Raw genomic sequence first — 20923 nt, forward strand, 5'->3', positions numbered from 1 at the left:
AGCGGGATAATGTATAGAACGTCGCAGTCATTATTGAAAATAAGCCCTGTCAGGGCGAACCGGACAAGCACGCGAAGCGAAGGTGTCTTGCTTCGCCATGAAGGGGCTTATTTTCCCAATAATGAATACCTATATATTATATTATATTATTTAGATATAGAGCTCCGGGAGTCTGGGAACGGCAACAATCACTTCTCCTCCATGCTGCTGTTCACGCTGTACTGCAGGGAGTGAACGCTGATTGGTTGTTATGTTACGTCCCTCAGGGATTAAACACTTATTGGCTGTTATGTTACGTCCCTCAGGGATTAAACACTTATTGGCTGTTATGTTACGTCCCTCAGGGATTAAACACTTATTGGCTGTTTTGTTACGTCCCTCAGGGATTAAACACTTATTGGCTGTTATGTTACGTCCCTCAGGGAGTGAACGCTGATTGGCATTGTGGGAGTTGTCCTCTTCAGTCCACAAGTTCCAAATAGTCACTGTCTGCCTTTTCTCGGTCAAGAAGGCACAAATTTTGAAATTTATGTTACTATTGGACCACATATATGACCCACTTTCAATACAGATTCATGTCTCCACCTATGAAATTCTCCTTTAAATTAAGTTCAGCCGAGGCCCTTTCATGAATTTAGCCGTCACTTTTAAAGAAAAGAAATCTATAAATCTATAAAAAAACGTCAATTGAACGAGTTGTTTAAAGCAACCCTATTACAGATAATGTATAATTATATTGCTACATGGGAGTGTGCATGCTATGCGTGTGAATACGTTACTGACAATTAGGCCACATCCTAAAAATAAGATTAACATCAGGCCTAACTTTGGGGTGGGGCGTGGGGGTATGTGCCCAGGGTCTCCCTCAGCCTAGGGGTCCTTGGGCTGAAACAGGTTGAAGAGCCCTGGTCTACATGTTGGCACTCTTGAGCCAGATTCTAACCTTTTCCAGCTACTGATTGAAATAATCTGAAATGTTTCACTTGCAAATGTGCATTAATGTTTGTGTGTATACAACTAAATTCTGATTTAAAAGTAAAAATTAAGCAGGCAGGGCAAAATAAGGCCGGGCTGATGGTTTAAAACTAGGCACAACCTAAATACAGTATGATAAATGTCGAATACGAATGAATGACTGTGAAATTATGATTTGATCCCGATTACCTCTACAGGCCGTACCTGAAGTTGTCGGTGTTGTCAAAGTCCTGTTTGTTGTGAGTTGGGTCAAGAAAATCACATTCAATCACACCAATGACTCCGATGCCTTGCTTGTTGTTAGCCTGTTAGGAGCACATGCACAAATGAGATGTGCGATATTCGTATCGCTAAAAACAGCAAAAAACTAAATATATATATTTTTAATAACAATGACTTATCTACAAGAGAAATCTGTCTGATACAACATAATTTAAGGGTTCTGCATGCACAGCGAACCCCCAATCACTGATCATGTTTACCAGTTTATGATCAGACAACCAAAGCAATTATAGAACGAAACTTCCAAATGAGCCAGTCAGTTGTAAGGAATTATTTTGGTAACAGAAAAGACGACATTGACCAGAAGCAGGTTCTTTGTCGAGAGTGCCTTGCAATTGTTCAACAAAAATGCAAAACGACTGATTTATTTTCCCATTTAATTCGCCGCCATAATGCTCTGTATAACAAGTGTAGAAAGCTAAATATTGCAATTCGTATCGCAGAATATCTATAATCTGAATACGATTTATTTTCCAATATCGTGCACCGAAGTATGAATAATAAGAACTAATAAAGAGGCACATTTTAAAATATCGCACAGTAGCACACACTCACGTCTTTTTGACAGCCGACACGATGATAGGCCTTGATGAGTCGGTTCTTGTGGTACATCATGAGGCCATAATGGTCCTTGCTCTTTGTGTTGTACCCAAAGGTGATGGGGATTTTTTTTTTCTAGAACGGGACCTAAGGAACAATTTGGACCAGGAAGTCTGATGCATTTCATGCATAAATAAACCACGCCCACACACACAGAAGAAGACTGGTGTGAGGAGTCTGATTCTCTGATGCATGTTGTAATGTTGGGTGATACGGTGGCTCAGTGGATAGCACTGCTGCCTCACAACCAGACGGTCCTGGGTTCCATCAGGAGGGTTCCACTGTTTAACCGGGCTGCTCTGGTTTCCCCCACTCCGTAACACATAACCTCACAACACTAGCTCCTGGCCTTCCTATAACCGAGGCAAGTGTGCTTAAAACTGGAGTTGGTTCCCAGATGCTACACTGTGTGGCAGCCCACTGATCCTGGGTTAAATGCGAAGAATGAATGTAAGACCTCTTTTAAAGATTTCTTCTTCTGCAAGAAGAACCTTCAACGTTTATGGACATAAAGGATACGACATAAGTAGGACTGTAGAAATCTTTTGCGCTATGGGCCAGGCTCTTAGAGATGAGCCGAGTCTTCACCTTCTGTCCTCGAATGTTGATCTGCATACGAGGCTTCATGTAGAGGACGCTGCAGTATGCCTACGTTTAGAATAGATACAAAAACTCAATACAACCTTTCATAGATACAAGTATGCATATCACTTATACAACAGCAAATAAACAATTAAGTTTGATCTAGTTGCTTGCTAGGCATCATAAATATAATAATTGTCTTAATCGGTAAATACGTTTTATTCATTCAGTATTTACAAAGTGCTTTAGTGCATAGCATTTTACAATGCACACACAAATGTTATCATTTACATTAACAAAACTAAACCAAAGGGTTTAACTGTGGTCTCACAAATACGGTCATCTTAATATCTTCATTAATTAATGTTGCATTATGAACGTCTGCTCTGTATTCGGTATGTGGTTCTTCCCCCAGAGCTAAAGGGTGTTTATGTGTACATTGCGGCCAGCTGAGGTCGCTACTACTTACACGCAGCGAGTATTTACTCTCAGGGTCTGAAGAGTCCAAGTCATCACAGGGAATACGGATATCGTAGCGGTCCGTGATGAAATCAATCGCTGGCTTCCCTGATGTCCTATAATGAAAATATGAATAAATAAATAAAGATTGCAGATACAAATACATGAACCAAGGTTAAATGTCTTTGCAATAGTGTTCATATATAGTCTCGTAAAAATATGCATCAATATTAGACATTAACAAAACAATCTGGATTTAAACCAGGGATGTGGTTTAAATCAGTCCTTAGCACTCTGTGCTACCGAGTGCTCTACCGCTGTAGAGCACCAGTGCAGGATTTTTTTCTCATTAATTTGGACTCGGTCTTGACTTGGACTAGAACCTCTTTTGACACGGCCCCGACAAGCACTGCAAAAAAGTAAGACCCCTGATGCCCCCTGGGTCTGGAGAAGAGCCATACAATTCTAGCTCAATCTACGATGGAGCTTGGTCTGGCAATAGCCAGGCTACTGGTTTGTGTACACTCCACATCTATATCGGCTGCTTGCGACCCTCCTAATCTACGGCCTGACTACGGCGTACTCTACAATCATGAAGAATGCTGCATGGCTACAAAGTATCCTTCGCTTTGCACTTTCCTAGCGAGAAATGCCAGCCTGTTGGACTTTCTATTCTTTGCACCCTTACTAATTGTACATGTTTTACAAGGCTGCAAATTTAATCAACTTTTGCTCGTCTAGTTTTGAGATGTGGCCGAATTTGAAAAACCAAAACCTTCAGAGTTCCTACCGATTTCAAGAGACCCTTGAATAGATAAAAGACTCGTACTAACAATTACTAATTCAGCCTATCTTACCGAGTAGGGCTAGGTATCGCCACTGATTTCCTGAAACGATTTGATTCAGATTCATAAGGTCAAGATTAGATTTTATTTCGAATTGATTCAATATCGATTCGGTTAGGGATATTTCAGTTGCAATACCAATTTTGCTTGGATATGAAATAGATGATCATAGAACTAATGCTGTATATTGTACAATTAACCCTCTAACCTGGTGCATTATTAAAAATATTAATGTTTATATTAAAAATCTGTCTGAAGTACCAGAGACGTCGGAGAACCCAACACCGTCGTCTATGTGTTCAAAATATCATCTGAGGCGCACACAGCTTTTAGCCATGGTATTATAAATTATATTCGATTTTATCGATATTATAGAGCTCCGGGAATCTGCAACACTTTCTCCTTAATAATAAATAATAATACATTTAATTTAGAGGCGCCTTTCAAAACACCCAAGGTCACCTTACAGAGCATATAGTCATCATACATATTTAAAAAAAAACAAGACATTGTGGAAAAAATAAATAAATAAATAAATAAATAAACATAAGCAATAAGAAATAAATAAAACAAAAACAAGACAAAACAAAACAAAAAAAAACAATCAAAACAGTGATCAGTTAGACGTTGTGTGCGAGTTTGAACAGGTGAGTTTTGAGTTGTGACTTGAAGGTTGTAATGGTGTCTGACTGTTTTATGTGTGGGGGGAGGGAGTTCCAGAGCCTGGGTGCTGAACAGCTGAATGACCGGGCACCCATTGAAGTGAGTCGTGATGTGGGGATACATAGTAGTCCAGCAGAGGTTGAGCGGAGGGAGCGGGAGGGAGTGTATTCTTGGAGGAGGTCGCAGAGATAACTGGGGGCTAGGTTGTGGAGAGCTTTGTAGGTGAGGAGTAGGGTTTTGTATTGGATGCGGTAGTGTACTGGGAGCCAGTGAAGTTGAATGAGGACAGGGGTGATGTGGTCAGATGATTTGGTGCGGGTGATGATCCGGGCGGCTGAGTTCTGAATGATCTGCAGTCTGTTGATGAGTTTGGTGGGGAGTCCGGTGAGGAGGGCGTTGCAGTAGTCTATGCGTGATGTGACAAATGAGTGAACTAGGATTTCAGTGCTGGATTGGGTCAGTGATGGGCGGAGTCTGGCGATGTTGCGGAGGTGGAAGAATGCAGTCCGGGTGATGTTGTGAATATGGGGTGCGAATGAGAGGGTGTTGTCCAGGATGACGCCGAGGCTCTTGACTTTGGAGGAGAAGGGTACTGGGAATCCATCGATAATTATGAGTGGAGCTGGGGTGTGTTGTGATTTAGTGAGGGTGGATTTGGATCCGATGAGCAGGGCCTCGGTCTTGTTTCCATTGAGTTTCAGGAAGTTCCTGCTCAACCAGCTCCGGATCTCTTCCAGGCACGTGATGAGGGAAGTGGGGGGGATGGCAGCGGTGGGTTTGGTGGAGATGTAGACCTGTGTGTCGTCAGCGTAGCAGTGAAAATGGACCCCATGGTGACGGAGGAGTGTGCCCAGCGGGAGGAGGTAAGTGGTGAAGAGGAGTGGACCCAAGACTGACCCCTGGGGGACACCCAGTGAGACACCTGAACACCCAGACTTGTGGTTGCTTAGTTGAACAAATTGTTGACGGCCGGTGAGGTAGGATGTAAACCAGGAGAGTGCAGCACCAGTGATCCCAATACCAGCTAGGCGGTCCAGGAGCAGAGGGTGGGAGATGGTGTCGAATGCTGCGCTGAGATCGAGGAGGATGAGAATGGTGAGTAATCCAGAGTCGGCTGCAAGGAGGAGGTCGTTGGTGATTTTGACTAGGGCTGTTTCAGTGCTGTGTTTTGGACGGAAGCCAGATTGGAACGGTTCGTGGAGATTGTTAGTGTCGAGGTGGGACTGTAGTTGTGCGGCAACCACCCTTTCAAGTGTTTTGGAGATGAAAGGGAGATTGGAGATGGGCCGGTAATGGTTAAGGTCAGTTGGGTCAGCACCAGGTTTTTTCAGGATGGGAGTGATGGCAGCCAGCTTGAGAGTGGGGGGTACAGTACCAGTAGTGAGGGAGGAGTTAATTATGTTGGTGATCATGGGGGAGATGGACGGAAGACATGCTTTGACAAGGGAGGTGGGAAGAGGATCGAGCTGACAGGTGGTGGTTTTGGCTTTGCGGATGAGTTCTGAAACGGTCTGTTCTGTTACTAGGGTGAAGTCAGAGAGGGAGCTGATGAGAGGTTGGCCAGAGGTGATCATCCAGGGTGGGTCATCAGAGGGGGTGCGAGATGAGGCCAGTTGTTGGTGAATGGTGTTGATTTTAGAGCTGAAGAAGTCAAGGAACGCAGTGCATTGGGTGGTGGAAATGTCTGGAGGGAGAGATTTAGGAGGCTGAAGTAAGTGGCTGACTGTTGAGAAGAGGACTCTGCTGTTGCCTGTACCAGTGTTGATGAGGTTGGAGTAGTATGAGGTTTTGGCAGTAGTGAGGGCATTCTTGTAGTGATGGAGGTGGTCCGAATACATTTGGCGGTGTACAGTGAGTTGAGTCTTTTTGTAGAGTCGCTCCAGTCGACGACCAGTGGCTTTGAGCTGGCGCAGATGAGGAGTGAACCAGGGAGCAGTGTGGGTGAATGAGACTGAACGGGTTTTCAGGGGGGCCAGGGTGGTGAGGGAGGAGGAGAGGCAGTTATTGTAGTGAGTCACCAGGTCAGTCAGGGAGGAAGCTGGGGGAGGGTTGGGGTAGGAGCTGATCATGGTGGAGAGGTCTGTGGTGTTGATAAGTTTGATGTTTCTGAAGGAGATGGTCCGTTGTTCCTTGCTTTTGTGTAGTTGGGTATGAATGTCAAAAAGTACAGCTTTGTGGTCGGAGATGGGGAAATCAATGACATCAAGGTTAGTGGGAGTGATGTCAGTGCAGCAGATTAAATCCAGAATGTGACCTTTGTTATGGGTTGGGAGGTTGACATGTTGTGTGATGCCAAGACAGTCCAGAAGTGATGTGAAGTCATTAGCAAAAGTACAGGATGGGTTGTCAATGTGGATGTTGAAATCACCAAGGAGGATAACAGTGGGGGACATTGCACATACAGATGTAAGTAGTGATGAGAATTCATTGAGGAAAACGGCGGAGGGTTTTGGCGGTCTGTAAATGGTGACAATGATAGTGGGTTTGGGGCCTGAGAGTTTTACAGCTAGACATTCAAAGGAGGAATGAAGGGGGACTGTGACAGTGGTGACTTTGATGTTATCACGATGGAGGAGAGCGAGGCCACCCCCCCTCCCATTAACCCGGGGTTTACTAATAAAAGAAAAACCTGGTGGGACTGCTTCATTTAGATGGGAGAAGTCATTTGGTTGTTGCCAGGTCTCAGTGAGGCAGAGAATGTCTAGGCTCTGGTCAACAATAAAGTCATTTATCAAAAGGGCCTTATTACTGAGGGATCTGGTGTTCAGCAGACAGAGTTTCAGACAGGTGAGTGGAGTGTAGCAGGTTGCTTTGAGCAGAGGGAACAGTACACTGTGATTGACGGGACTGACCGTACGGGCTGTGCGAGGAGGGGGGCGGGGCCCAGTGGACCAGAAGGAGCGGATGTTTTTGTTGCTGGTGTGAGCGTACTGAAAATTCCGTCCAGAGCCTCGGTGGATGTATTTTGGTCGTTTGAGAATGTCCTGGGGGGATGCAAGCTGAGGTGGTTGGGTCCTTGAGAAGATCCGTAGACGTAACATCTCCGTTACCGAGTAACGGAGCGGCAGAGATGCGCTCGTTACGTGAGAGTCAAACATAGCGCAATCCAGAGGAACAGGTTAAAATCCACAGGTTGTGAAGTCGGAAGAAGCCAGCGGTAGATCCAGGCGATTATGGTGAAGCCACAGAGCGAGCACGGCGGAGGCAGAGGAGTGGAGCAAGCCGGTTGTAGCTACGCTGGAGACGGGGAAGCCAGTTGGACGGCGCCGGGGGTTAACAGCAGTCTAGCCGGCCAGCAGGTGTCATCCACCAACAGCTGCACGACTCCACGCACAAAACACAAAACAAAACACGCAGACGTTTAACGTTCAGAAATAAATAAATAAATAAAGAAAACTGACGCAGTTACTTAACTTAACTTTGTAGTCCGATCCGAGGTCCAGAAGGGTTTCAGACAGAAGGTGTTGAAAGTAAGCAAAAGAAAACTGATTAAAAAGTTAAAAGACTAGAAAGAAAAAGAAAATCGCGAAAAAATAATGTTCAGAATGACGTTCCGGTGAGCAGCAGCAGCAACAGCGTTCAAAAGGCAACAGCGTCCACCAACGTACGACCTCACGTATAAAACACGTAAAAATAAAGAAAACGGGCGCACTGACAATAGCGAAAAGTGACTATATATAACAAGTAAACTTAGCTAAACTACTAAAGACCAAAAAAAAACGACAAAATGTTCAATGCAATCGTGAGAAATATTGGAAATACTGAATAAAAACAAGCCATACAGAGCGGCGTTAGACTCGCCAGCGTCCCCGTTACTAGGCAACAACACCTTAGTGTTGCTGTGATGGGCTGTCACGACAAGCGAAGTGTTTGCGTGAATAAAATCACACAGAATCAGCGTCATTTGCGCTGCACCATTCATCAATTTGTGTATTTGCCTCTCTTTGAATTACAGGACTCAATAGGTCTATTTTAGCCTCAAACATTCTAAAACATTATTTTGTGGCCGTCCCGACCATAGGCTGTTCAATGTCTTGACAGGGCCGTGTTCTGTTTGCTTAAAGCTTTAATGCGAATCGGTCCTTCAGAGAAGCCTGGTAACCATGGGGATGAACCCAGACCTGCAGAGGTTCCAGATGATGATCCGGGTCCCGGTGCTGGAGCAGGATGACTCGATAGCTCGGAGCTCAGTGAGCAGCTCTTCCTCAGTGTTGAAGGGTGAGTGGTCCAGGATGTCCCTCAGACTGGCCTGGTGCTCCTCCATCACACTGAGTAGTCACTCGGGTCAAGGAAGTTCTTATTAGGCTTGACAGATGTAACCGATATTCTCTTTTCCTTGGACTAAGAGTACCCCCTTAACATCGGTGTCATAGCAGGAAAACCAGATCCAAGTTTAACAATATTATTACATTATGAACCATTTCTCATGTTGGAAAGCCACTGCAAGGTTAGGTTCAGCTACTTCTTTAGCTTTGTCTATACTGGTGCCCAAGGATATTATATATGCAGCACATTGAACCAAAAATACGATTTTGCCTTAAACCAACCCCTCCCACAATTTAATCTAAAATAAAACAAACTAAAATCCCCTTGACAGCCCTAGCCAAGGAACTAAATATGGCTTGATTAACATTTCCACTGCAATTTACTTCATGATTACAGTGATCCAAAACACATGAGAGCAATGACCAGGAACACAGTGTAGACACATTTTACATGCTCAAAAGGATATACTGTTTTGCTTCCGGTTTCTTAATGCTTATGATGGGAACATTGATCTCCTCGGCTCTGATCTTCTTCAGGTAAGTCTGTGACAGCATGCCAACACACAGGTCATTCTCTGATTTGGATAAAACAATGGCATCCTGGCCCAGATGCATTGAGCCAGACTTGAAACCGTTGCCATAAATTCCAATGGGATGTTTGCCCTTCACAACTTTTTTGTCGCTGTATCCAAAACTGTAAGGGAAAAGTGAAAATATGTTTAATGCATTTACCACTAAACTCATGACAGGGTCATGAATAACCCAATTCCCTGATTATGTGATATTATAAATAATCATCAATAGTGTAATTAATCACCTGAGCATCCGATGCATCGACTTATAGTTGAGTCCGTTTCCGTTGTCCATGAATGTTAGACATTCTATGTCTTTGATCTGGGTCTTATCGATCCATATCTGTTTGGCATTGTCGTATGCGTTGTCTACGAGAAGGATTAGGGACAATATTAAAAAACGCTTCAAATCAATCTCTGTACAAATATAAAACAGCTGCTATATTGTAATTAGGTGAATATATTATACCACCAGGTGTGAGTGTGATTAGCCGTTCTAAAGGTTTCGAAAAATCTGCCCCATATGACATCACTAGTGCCGTGTCCACCTAGATCTGTGCTGGATAGATTTTTTAAAGAAATTCTCTGCATTGTGAAGCTTTCTGGTAAAACCATTGATCTTCTGTCAGATGTCAAGTAAATATCCGGTCCTAGGTGACTTAAAGCCCACTTCTACATAGGGATGCATGTTATTTGAAAACATTTTGTAGCGGAGTGCATCTACATAGATCCGTATGATGTACACTGGCAGAGTTTTTTTTTTGCTTTGGCTTTCCATGGCATTTAGAGTTGGCTTTGCACTCGTTACAGTAACAGTAACAAATCACACAAACTAAAGTGCAGAAATATAAAAAAGAACAAATAAGTGCAACCTGACCAAATGTCAGTGTTAGTAACGGAAAACTCTAGCTCCAGCCTGCTTTAGCTTTGGGAGCCTGGCCGAAGGATGGCGTGCTGTACCGGTTATCCACTGTCTTTCCCAAAGCCGTAAACACGGCCTGGGTCCACGTGTAGAGGGGCGTCATATCTTTCCCTATGAACTCTGCGCTCTCCTTAGTAATTTTGCGGTGCCGTTTTGAATCGGGTTGATATACTCTCGAACATTTCAGTCAGTGATCCCTGCCGGATGGTATTCCCACTTGTCAGGTTTGTCGCGTAAACGTGAACCCCACGTGGCCCGGTGTATCCGATTCCGACCCTATGATTTTTTCAATTTTGTAATATTTAATCAAAAACCTATTTTTTATTAATCGCAGCGTTTGCCATTTGAAAATTGGTGTCGGTTTGAAGCCAATTAAACATTTAGCCCTTCTGTCTACGACTGCTTGGCCTTTTAAAGGGGACATATTATACCACCAGGTGTGAGACTGATTTGCCTCACAAGCCGTTTCGAAAATCTGCCCCATATGACATCACTGGTGGGCGTGTCCACTGGACACGCCCACTAGTGATGTCAAATGGGGCAGATTTTCAAAACCTTTTAGAAAGGCTAATCACACCTTGTGGTATAATATGTCCCCTTTAACATGATCAGTGATTGGTGGTTCGCTGTGCATGCAGAGCCTGCATGTCCCTCCCTAGCAACAAACTCTTGTGTATCCAAGAACCCAATTGTGTTACATCAGACAGACTTGTAGATTAGTCTGGAAAAGAGAACCGTACAAGGTTTTATTTCTTTATTATTTAATATTGCACCTCCAGCGATACGAATATCGCAAATGAGTGTATCGGTATTTCGATACCAAAATAATATATAATGTGCAGCCCCTACTTCTACAAACCAGAAACTCAAACTGAATTATGCTGCCACATAAACAAAGTTAAAGGAAGACTCACCTATGAGTTCAGCAATAGCACTGAAGGGCCCGGTGTGGCTGGTAGAGTTGGCGTGGAGAAACTTTGGACAAAGCTGAAATAGGAACACCCATCAGAATTACAAACTATACATTTTTGTAAATGTTCTGGTGATTTTTGTAATTGTTTTGCGTAGTCAACACATCTTAAAGTTAACAAGTTAACTTGTTACTTGTGGGCTATTTCCTTAGAAGGAAATTACATAACATCAATAAACGTGAATACAACTTTAATGGATTCACTAAGGCGTGAACATGATTTCTGCTTGGGTCCAATAGATTTTCAAATAGAACGGTGGGGAAGACAACTCCCATGATCCCCACTCCTTCAAATGAAACCCCTAGCGACAAACATTAGATATCATACCTTTAATGACCTCCAAAAATCGTTTAAAACATAATATCGATTGCTTTAAATTAAATGATTAAACGTATGCATTTCTCTTTAGATTTCACGCCATTCATCTACACTTGTGTACTCTTCATTGTGATTTAATCGATATTGTTCCATCAGCAGCTCTCGTAGGTAGAAATTGGGTTAGCTATATAGTGAATTCTGTAACTAATAGTAACTCATAGCACGTGATTGACAGCTAGCTTTGGTTTTTGACAGATTCAAATATCACGGTAGCCTAGCGCTGCTATAGTGAAGCTCTAGCCCCACCACAGCGACACATCGTACCTTTTTTTACAAAGCAATCCTGCCCCAACTGGTTTTATGCAGATGCCTCAAAAAAGAAGCTCCAAAATACCCCCTGACTTCCGTTGGATCCTAATCCTAATACACACAGTATAGGCGACTGGATAGTTCAAAACGCTCCTCATACAAAGAAAGAAATAGTATGACTGGACTGGAGTTAGGTATTATGCAACTTATCTCTGGAATGAGCTAATGTGAAATCTGAAACTTCAAATAATCAGCACCTCACCCGTCTTTGGGAGTCAGTTACTTCTCACAGATCTCACAAATCAGACTTTAGATTGTTCTAAAATCTGATAGCAGACAAACTCAAGTCTGGGTGAACGGTTGTTTCACTTCAGTTGTTTCAACCAATCCCTGGAGGCAGGGATCTGTAAGCATGCAATCGTCATCATTTTCAGGGGATATGCCAGCTCTAGTAAACTAGTGCCAGTAAAGGTTTCGAATGAACAGCATGTAGACTGGCCACTATAGAAATACACTAATTGAAGTCCCCTCTGAACAATATCATCCCACTGCAGACACAAATGGGCGTTCTCGTGTGGTGGGGGTTCGCGGGTTGGCTTAACAAATGACCACTGTAGTACATTTAAACACGATTCAAATTGAAGTTTCGGTCCTCATTTGGGTGGGGGACCGAAGTTTCGGTCCCCCACCCAAAGCATGGGCTTTGGGTGGTGGCTGTTGGCAGTGAGTGACTGCTGGCAACCACAGTAGGTGGGAGAGAGGCTAGACCGCAGCAATGTTTCTGTAGTCTGATGGGTAAATGTCAGCAACCAATAGAAGCACACGATCACTTGTCTTTAACCGATCCCATGAACACTGTCGTGACGCTACGTGATGAAGTGCAAGACGCCCATTGGCTGCGCGCAGGCAGTGCAACCAACCAGCGCGAGAAACCATGGAAACAGAAAACACATAATGAAAAAATAATGAATTAACGGAGCGGAAACTATCAAAAGAAGGGAGGAAGCTAGGTAAAGTAAATTAAAAAGCCTAAACTTAAACTAAAGGCGGCGGTGGTTGGTGGGACAGACGTCTGGGGCGAGAAGAGGAAGGAGGCAGGGGATGAGATTAAGAATATAAAGAACAATGCGTGAGAAACGAAAAAGGAAGTCCAATGGCCAATGCCTGACGGGTCGTGATGGCGTGTTTGATCACGAAAATGTGTTGTTTTGTAAGGTCCGCCGCATGTACGCAAAAGCAAAAAACAAAAAAAACAATTTCGTGGTGGCAGCCAATCATTTTAGAGTCGAGGCTGTAAAGGAGCATGAGACTGTCGGAGTCATCAGCAGAGCTTCAGGATTTAATCCACCAAAACAGGTCGTATTGAAGAGAGCCTTGCTGGGAGAAGCCTTTCTGTATTAAAAACGTCGGAGCTGGAGAAGATGCAGCTACATTTGCATTAATGAGTTCAGAGTGCTGAAAAAATATGATGTGGTAGAGCTGTGAAATGATCAAAATGAAAAAAATGATTATTTTTTTTGTTGTTGTATGCATGTAGGCCTACTGTACGTGTAGGCTATGTATTGTATTTGGATTGTGTTAATAAAAACCAAAACGTAAAAATAATTCATTCAGCGGCACTCATTTCTAATAACAGAACACCAGTGGTGTAGTCTATTTTATTGTAGTGGGTATACTGTGATGATTCCCTCCCAGCCTCGTACAAACCCGTCCGACCGGTACGTGTACGTGTGTGGCGCTTATGGGGTGTCGCACCACACTCACCAACCCAGGGGTCTACAACCCGCTGATTTAAGAGTATAACGATTATCAACAATGATGGAAAGAACCAGTTTTGAACCAGTTTTGAACAGTATGAACAAATATAACACAAAAATGACAAGTTGTCCTTTGTATATCTATAGTAGCAATAGCACATGCTAAACAAGGACAAAATCTACTCAAAATAATTTAATGAACTGTTTACATCCATGGCTAACCAGTGCATGAGAAGGAGATGACAGGAGACTAATGTTTCACTCTTTCAATTGCTCTAATTTGAGCTCTTACTGTTGTTATCTAACATACCATACAGTAATTGAATTGTGTAAAAGTGTGAAATTACTGCACCTTAAAAATGACCATGAATTAGCTATACTCTCATTTGCATAGTGATTAACATTATGAATTTCAATTGTGTATACCAACTGTATGTTGGCTGACATTTACCTATAACTTTTTTTCCCTCCACTCTAACCAAGGATGCCTGTTTTTAAATTCCCTAGCCTGACACCCAGTCTGAAAGGCTGGCCAGGGGTTCTCATCTAAAAGTAACAAGGAGATATAAAGTGGGATTAAAACATTGTCTTCTGTTGACTACTTATTATGTGGTTTACACATTAATACGGGAGGACTGGACACACACACACACACACGCACGCCCACGCACGCACACACACGCACACACACGCTAGAAGGAGGGGCTTGGCCCGCCAATTAACGTGCAGAGATGCAGGGGCAGCTTCGCGCTTCGTAACAGAGACAGGGCAGAGCGCGAGCGCGCAGCGGGAATTTTATGAATGGTGAATGTAGGAGATAACTTCCCCTGCTTAAAGTATTTTATTGCAGTTATACCCAACCGATATTAACGAAAAATAAACACAGAAGTGAAAGATCTGTCACAAGACGATTGATACGTATCCGTGCACATTTTTAAGTGGGTATACGCAAATCCTGGTGCGTTCCTAGTGGGTATACGGCGTATACCTGCGTATCACGTAGACTACACCACTGCAGAACACGACTGCGTCCGTAACGTCCCGCTTTCTATTAATTTCTGCGGTGATCGATAGATTTCGCTCCTGTGATTTTGTTAAGGTTAGTATTGGCATAATTCTATCAATCGATAATGATTATATGTTAACCTTACCATACTCTTTGGGACCTCATGTTCCGTCTGTGCAGCTGCCATGTTCCCGGGAAACCGAAACTAAATCGAGTGCGGAACTCCAACTCAGGAACAAGTTCAAACCCACACCCAAACCCCCAACACGGCATGAAAGGTAATGGAAGGTGTAATGATATGTCTTGTCTCTATCATTACTCGGCTTTACTTATCATCTACCAATAGATGGCGCTATTGGTCTTAAGTTTGACAGCCCATCTAGTCAGTAGTTCAAGAGGAAATCACATGCATGGTTAAGAGGCATATTGAAAATAGTAACTTACCACAGCCATCTGCTCGTCATATTTCTCAATCATAAAGATAATTTATTACACAGAAGAAAAAATTAGATGTTAATTTTTGTGTGAATATATTTATTTCATCATACATTATAGACATGCTTATAGCCATAACCCATAAGTCATATTAAAACAATAGCAAAACACGAATTAAGTCATTGAACTATTGCAGATTTGTATTCTTCTCCATTACGCAATAATAATTAATAAAAAATAATTTCAGAACAATGAATCATTCAAATAAACAATTATTTCCTAATTAAAAGTAAACAAATTCTTCCCCAACAGTTTGATAGTGCCGCTCATGTCCACAAGTCCAAGGTCGGTTTAATTCTCTGGGCATTAAGCAGTACGTCTATTTTTTTTCATTTTGGCAAAGTGGTCAATCACTTGACTGGGACTCAAGGGGCAAAGTGCTTCCCTCTCAAGCGATGAAACCTGTCCTGTCCCGTCCTGCCCCTCAGCCAAGTGGGGAGCCGGCCCGCACACGAATGAGTGATTACTTTGGTCCCGTCGTTCTCTCAGCTTGTATTAAGCATTTAACAGCACTGCTTTGACATCGTCGATTAGGAAAACATTCTCCATTCCCTGCATTATCAACCTTAATTAATCCCCTGCCAAACAAAGGAGCTTGTTCAAACTTGAAGGAGAGATTTGACTGGGGAACAGCAGATCCACACTGGGGCACGTGCCCCAGTAAAGGGGTCTAGTGCCCCTGGCATGAGCCGCGTTCACAGTTTATATGGACCGCTCGCAAATGGAGGGCATAGAGGTGATGCGGCCATATGGAAATTTCTGCTAGCGCAATCAGTGTTTCCTGGCCAGGACGCAGTCCTCCTAAATGTCCCAGAAGACTTGTGCCAGGTCCCAGAAGAGGGTAGTGCATTTCCGGTTGTCCGACGCCTTGAGGAACACCATCAGGTCCCAGAAGGCAGGCACGGTGTCCGCGACCCGCGCAAAGTGCACCTTCAGCAGGCGGGCGGAGGGCGAGTCCCAGCACCGCGGCTCGGCCCGGTAGGAAGAAGCCGTAGGTGCTGGACAATCTCTATTGGATGATCCAGATGACAATGAAAACCGCCTTTCATCATAGGATATAGTATGGAAATTAGGGTGCATCAGTTGTGCACTTCTTTTACAGTGCATTATGAGTATTAAGTTATGCACTATGGGGAACCAGATTTGTACACTCACATTTTGGACCACTTTACAATATGGGGACATCATAAGTATTGAACTATATAGGGCCCAACTGGACCAATTGGAGCCGAGCCCAGGAAGCTACAGACTGGGAAGAGGGCCTTCAGGAACGGGGAAGACCACGCGCTTCCGCAGAAAGATAGCAGGTTGGGGCATCTGTCTCCGTCTGCTGGTGGGGTCGAACATCTGGCTCACGTCCTCGTTTACCTTCGTCAGAATACTGACTAAGTCTTGGCCACTGGGAACCCAAAAGTCCCAGTCAGTTATAAGTCAACAGTTCATCCACATGAAGTCGTTCCATCACAGTCAGAAGAGCCTTACCGTAATGTAAGTTTGCACATTCAAGGATTTATTTTTCCTGTCCTACAGGCGTTGTGTTTCACTCACCGGGGAACCATCTGCACAAGGTTGTGGCACAAGGACTGGATGAACCAGGAGCCTTGCTTCTGGTGTCTCAGAGAGACGTAGGAGGGAACGGTTGCCATGCCGGTCAGGAAATCTTCTCTGCAGGTTAACCGCTCACTCGCTTGGACACTGGCGTCGCAGAAGATGTCCACATGGCCGCCGGGTCCATCGGCCTGGACGGGGACCGCCTGCTGCTCCTGGGTGCCCTGGCAGGCCTGGATGAAGAACAGCTTGGGCTTCCCTCTCAGGTAGGCGCACCGCCGCCCATTCAGAGGCTCCTGGAGCTCCTCCAGCCGGACCACCCCCCCGTCCACCCCGTACACGCCACCCTCCAGGCCGTGGCTCAGGACCACGCAAGCCACGCAGTCCATCCCACTGTGGTCCCTGCTGGCCAGCTCCCGCATGGAGGAGAGCATCTGGCCTCTGGTGGCGTCCCGCACCACCTCCACCTGGAAGCCCAGCCAGGTGAACACATGCCTCAGGCTCTCTGCAGGACCAGGGGCGGGCACACACACACACACACACATTACATGAATTGTAGAACCAGTGTTTCCCATATAATCATTAAAGTTCAAGGCCCATTTTCACAACGATCGGGTCTCAGCAGATACCTTGACTGTTGGTTGTTATGTCATATTTGGAAGCTCACTTTGTACATTTTTTCCCAAAAAATCTCACCAGAAGTAACCATTTAAAGGTTAAGTTTACACAATTTTATTCCGGGGGGGGCAGGCCCCCGGAACCCCCTAGCGTCGCTAGGTTACCAACTCACAGCACCACGGCTACTTGAGGAAACACTGGTAGAACAAATGTTAGTGTATGAATAATATGTGAATGTATGTCCTGTATAACACTGATGGTCTATAACTAAGCAGAATCTGGACTAAGACTGAGACTATACAGGGAGGGTATTAGTATAGCATGGGCGTACCTTCATCAATCTGTGTCCCCATCCGCTTGCTTTGGGTTCCAGGGGAACGGCTGAAGTCAAAGTTGTTGACGATCCAGCAGATGCCTCTCTTTCGACCCGACATGGGATATGCCGGGAGAACCGTCTGATCCTGGAAACACAAAGCTACATGAGATGAGGCTCCATATAACACCAGAGGTCAAAGTCAGACTGTTATGTTGTGTAACCACTAGAAGTACTGAACCTCTTCGTCTTCCTCTGCTGCTTGGGGGAGTTGGGGATGACACTCCGCACGGTTGGTTTCACTGGAGGACAGGGTTTCAGTGGAGGACGCTGCATGCATATGGCTCTCATTCTCTGGAATGAACATGGATACACACCGGATAAATAGAAGAAAAATATTTATTTGTCATTGCACACATACATGTACATGTACATTGTGTAGTATAAGAATCCACAATGAAATTAGATCTATGCATTGACCTTCGCTAGCTGCAGCACTAGGAGTAGTGCTGCAGTAGACCTTCACAAGGACCATGTGACCATCGCCGGGACCATGTGACCGTCACCGGGACCATGTGACCGTCACCGGGACCATGTGACCGTCACCGGGACCATGTGACCGTCACCGGGACCATGTGACCGTCACCGGGACCATGTGACCGTCACCGGGACCATGTGATCGTCACCGGGACCATGTGACCATCCCTAGCTGCACGAGGAACAGCAGGCCGGCCAGGGAGACCAACTCCAGATCTATTGCTGGAGCTTTGCTCATGAGCACCGGCCGCAGTATGAACCTAACATGTATGGAGTGAATACGTTTGTATATACAAAAAGATACCAATACGAAACTAGTCATTATATATCATTAACTTACTTCTGATACATAACTATGAATATCCACAATAGTTTAGGCAAACACAAAATCATAATGGAGGTTTCTGAACGCTGCCAGTCGCATGTGATGCACACAAAGAAAACCAAAGTGGCCAAACTTGATGTCAAACGGCGGAGCTGGTGGAGCACTACTCGTCTACCCGTCTGCGTGTCGGAGAGCTGGAGGGAGGACAACTGCTCCAAGTCCAGACGCAAGTTCTAAGAGAGGTTCATGGACAAGGTTAATGGTTTGTGTCGGACATGGTTCCTATGAAACCCTCTGCAAGTGATGTCATCTGGACCTTCTTACCTGAGGAAGATATGGGTCTTCAACGTGGCCAGACGCTGGAAAAGAATATTTGAGTAGAGTAGCTTGAGAAGTGTACAGAGTGAAATATGATAATTATAAATAAGGATAGTTTACAGTTTCAGCCACCAAATTGAAAGGCCATGATTAATCAAGGCTTTGTCCTGAATCAAATTGGGTTTCAACTGATAAGAGTGAGTTGTAAGACGCAAGGGGGTGAAAACACATAACAATTTTAAATTGTTACGTGTTCTTAATCCATTTTATCCATGTTACATGTAATATATAACATCCTTGATTAAAAAATGACATTAATTCAACATTCCCGTATACATAGTCGATATGTTTTTAGTAGTAAACCAGGGTTCTAATTACCTGGTATCTCTTCTGAGGGGGGTCCCTCCAGCAGCGATGTTGTAGTCTGAATCAAAAAGCAAGAGAAAGATCTCTGAAAACTCTGCTCAGAGATCAAATGATGCATAGAAGGACAGAATAACGACATGGTTTATTTATATACTGCTACTGCTGTTGTACCGTTCCATGGCCAGAGATACCGGATGAAGACCGCGGTGGCAGGTCGTCCAGTCCCGTCTCTTGGGCTATTCTTCCTAAAAATAGGTTTAGATTAGACTTTTGATTTTATAGATTACAAAGTTAATTCCCTCATTTTCGATGAGATGATTCTGACTTTTATTGTTACCTTTCAAATGGGGAGTTTGTTCCCCATGTGTGGCTTTAAATTGTTGAATGTCCTTCAGCAACACTGGACAGACTTGTCCCAGGATCTGCTCCAGCAGACGGAGGTCAGAGCTGCTCAGGAGGTCCTTACGCTCCAAGGCTAAGAAGACCTCAAGTGTAGACTAAGGGATAAGAGCATTGATTAGTATAACATTATACTATTCCTCTGTAAAGCAGTCCGAATGGCCTGTTAGAGGTTTGCTATCTATATTAACTTCCCTTAGGTCTTCAAAATGTTTGTAGAATTTGAGATGATGAATTTGAAAGCATGATCTCGTAAAAATTCAAACTATATTCGTAATTAGATACATTCACAAAACAGCAGCCCTAGGTTAACAGAGCATTGAGAGAGCACTTACAACATTCGGCTCCAGTCGTGAACGTTGGAGATCTTTGGTCAAAAGAAATTTGATGGATTTCAAATCATTTTCGGTGATTTTCTCCGAAAGTTGATAAAGCAGCTTCCTATATTACAAAAGCAGACATTAAAGATGGGGGAAACAATAGCTTCTATAGATTAATAATGTAAATGCATTTTGGGAGGAATTCTTTACCTGTAAGAGGGGATGAGGCTTCGTGTTGTAGACCTCTTACAATTGAGATCAAACTCACGCAGTAAACGATATCGTCCGATGACGTCGAGTAGATCGGCGAGTAGGAAGGGATGGTCCTCGGAGAGGACGCCGTGGGCCTCCAGACGATCGAAGAATTCCACGGCGGACTCCACTGAGCTTGGATCGACCGTCCGATTCAGGATATCCGTGCAGAGAAAGGCTAAAGCTTCTGTCTCATCTTTGCTCAGGGCCATTCCCACCGTTAGTAGCTTCTTCCGGAACTCCATCTCTGTACCGACATGCGTCATGTTTTATGAGCTCTGTTTAGTTGTTTGTCTATATGTCTATGGGCATTGGTCACTGCGAGAGTTATCATATTTTCCCCTAAGTCTTCCTTGTTGCATGCACACCTAACACAGGTCTACTATAGGTATTGAGTAACTTATTAGTAGCCGCTCTGTTATGAAAACCGGCGTCACTCCATTACCACTGCACAGTAGCATCAGTAGCCTAAGTTCCGCCGACACCATAGGCCCAATCCAATATTTTTTAATTCCAAATCCCCCCACGCATACACACACGGTTTACTACGTAGACCGCCTCTGGTACTTTGAAAGCTCTATAAAGCTGCAATTTTGATAAATGGTATTATAACTACCTGATGAGTGTGCTTGCACGCAACCTGAAGCCTCCGTCCGCTGGAGTTTCAGGCTCTAAACAAATGGATCCGATATGGAAACGACCAGCAGAAACATGGTTTCTAAATTGATCTCAATGAAGACACACACCCGGTCTGTGTAGGCTAGTACACTGTTCAGGACACTCACCCGGTCTGTCTGTGTAGAGTAGAACTCTGTTTATGTGGCACACTGACTGTTTAACAGAAACCGAAAGCAAATGCCCTTATATGGCAGGCGTGTCGTACCTTACGGAAACGCATCCCTACTG

At 44.2% G+C, this 20923-nt stretch overlaps 2 protein-coding genes across 5 annotated transcripts in view; both read right to left on the minus strand.

Moving 5' to 3' along the window:
- LOC130373124 (MORC family CW-type zinc finger protein 3-like) overlaps positions 1-15007 on the minus strand; it is a 29153-nt gene extending 14146 nt beyond the window's left edge. The window contains exons 1-9 of the mRNA XM_056579400.1: positions 14672-15007; positions 11080-11152; positions 9489-9612; positions 9139-9365; positions 8522-8678; positions 2909-3014; positions 2377-2505; positions 1813-1932; positions 1180-1280 (exon numbers count right to left, since the gene is read on the minus strand). Coding sequence (XP_056435375.1) covers positions 1180-1280; positions 1813-1932; positions 2377-2505; positions 2909-3014; positions 8522-8678; positions 9139-9365; positions 9489-9612; positions 11080-11152; positions 14672-14713 — 1079 coding nt within the window. The 5' untranslated portion in view covers positions 14714-15007. The remainder of the gene's footprint in view (positions 1-1179; positions 1281-1812; positions 1933-2376; positions 2506-2908; positions 3015-8521; positions 8679-9138; positions 9366-9488; positions 9613-11079; positions 11153-14671) is intronic.
- Positions 15008-15039: 32 nt separating this feature from the next.
- On the minus strand, positions 15040-20923 carry LOC130373097 (caspase-8-like). 4 transcript variants are annotated; one of them, XM_056579349.1, is made up of 13 exons: positions 20803-20923; positions 20634-20688; positions 19976-20264; positions 19781-19886; positions 19384-19543; positions 19218-19291; positions 19059-19104; positions 18687-18721; positions 18538-18595; positions 17742-17854; positions 17519-17648; positions 16570-17074; positions 15053-16420 (listed from the first exon to the last, which is right to left on the minus strand). In XM_056579349.1, the coding sequence occupies exons 3-13, from the start codon at positions 20260-20262 to the stop codon at positions 16264-16266; spliced, it is 1671 nt and encodes a 556-aa protein (XP_056435324.1). In that variant the 5' UTR covers positions 20263-20264; positions 20634-20688; positions 20803-20923; the 3' UTR covers positions 15053-16263. The 4 variants fall into 4 exon arrangements, with proteins under 4 accessions (XP_056435322.1, XP_056435324.1, XP_056435325.1 ...); XM_056579350.1 differs by lacking the exon at positions 20634-20688 and having other exon boundaries at positions 20803-20922; XM_056579348.1 differs by having other exon boundaries at positions 15054-16420; positions 20634-20923.

Source organism: Gadus chalcogrammus, chromosome 20, assembly GCF_026213295.1.
Source record: "Gadus chalcogrammus isolate NIFS_2021 chromosome 20, NIFS_Gcha_1.0, whole genome shotgun sequence".
NCBI lineage: Eukaryota > Metazoa > Chordata > Actinopteri > Gadiformes > Gadidae > Gadus > Gadus chalcogrammus.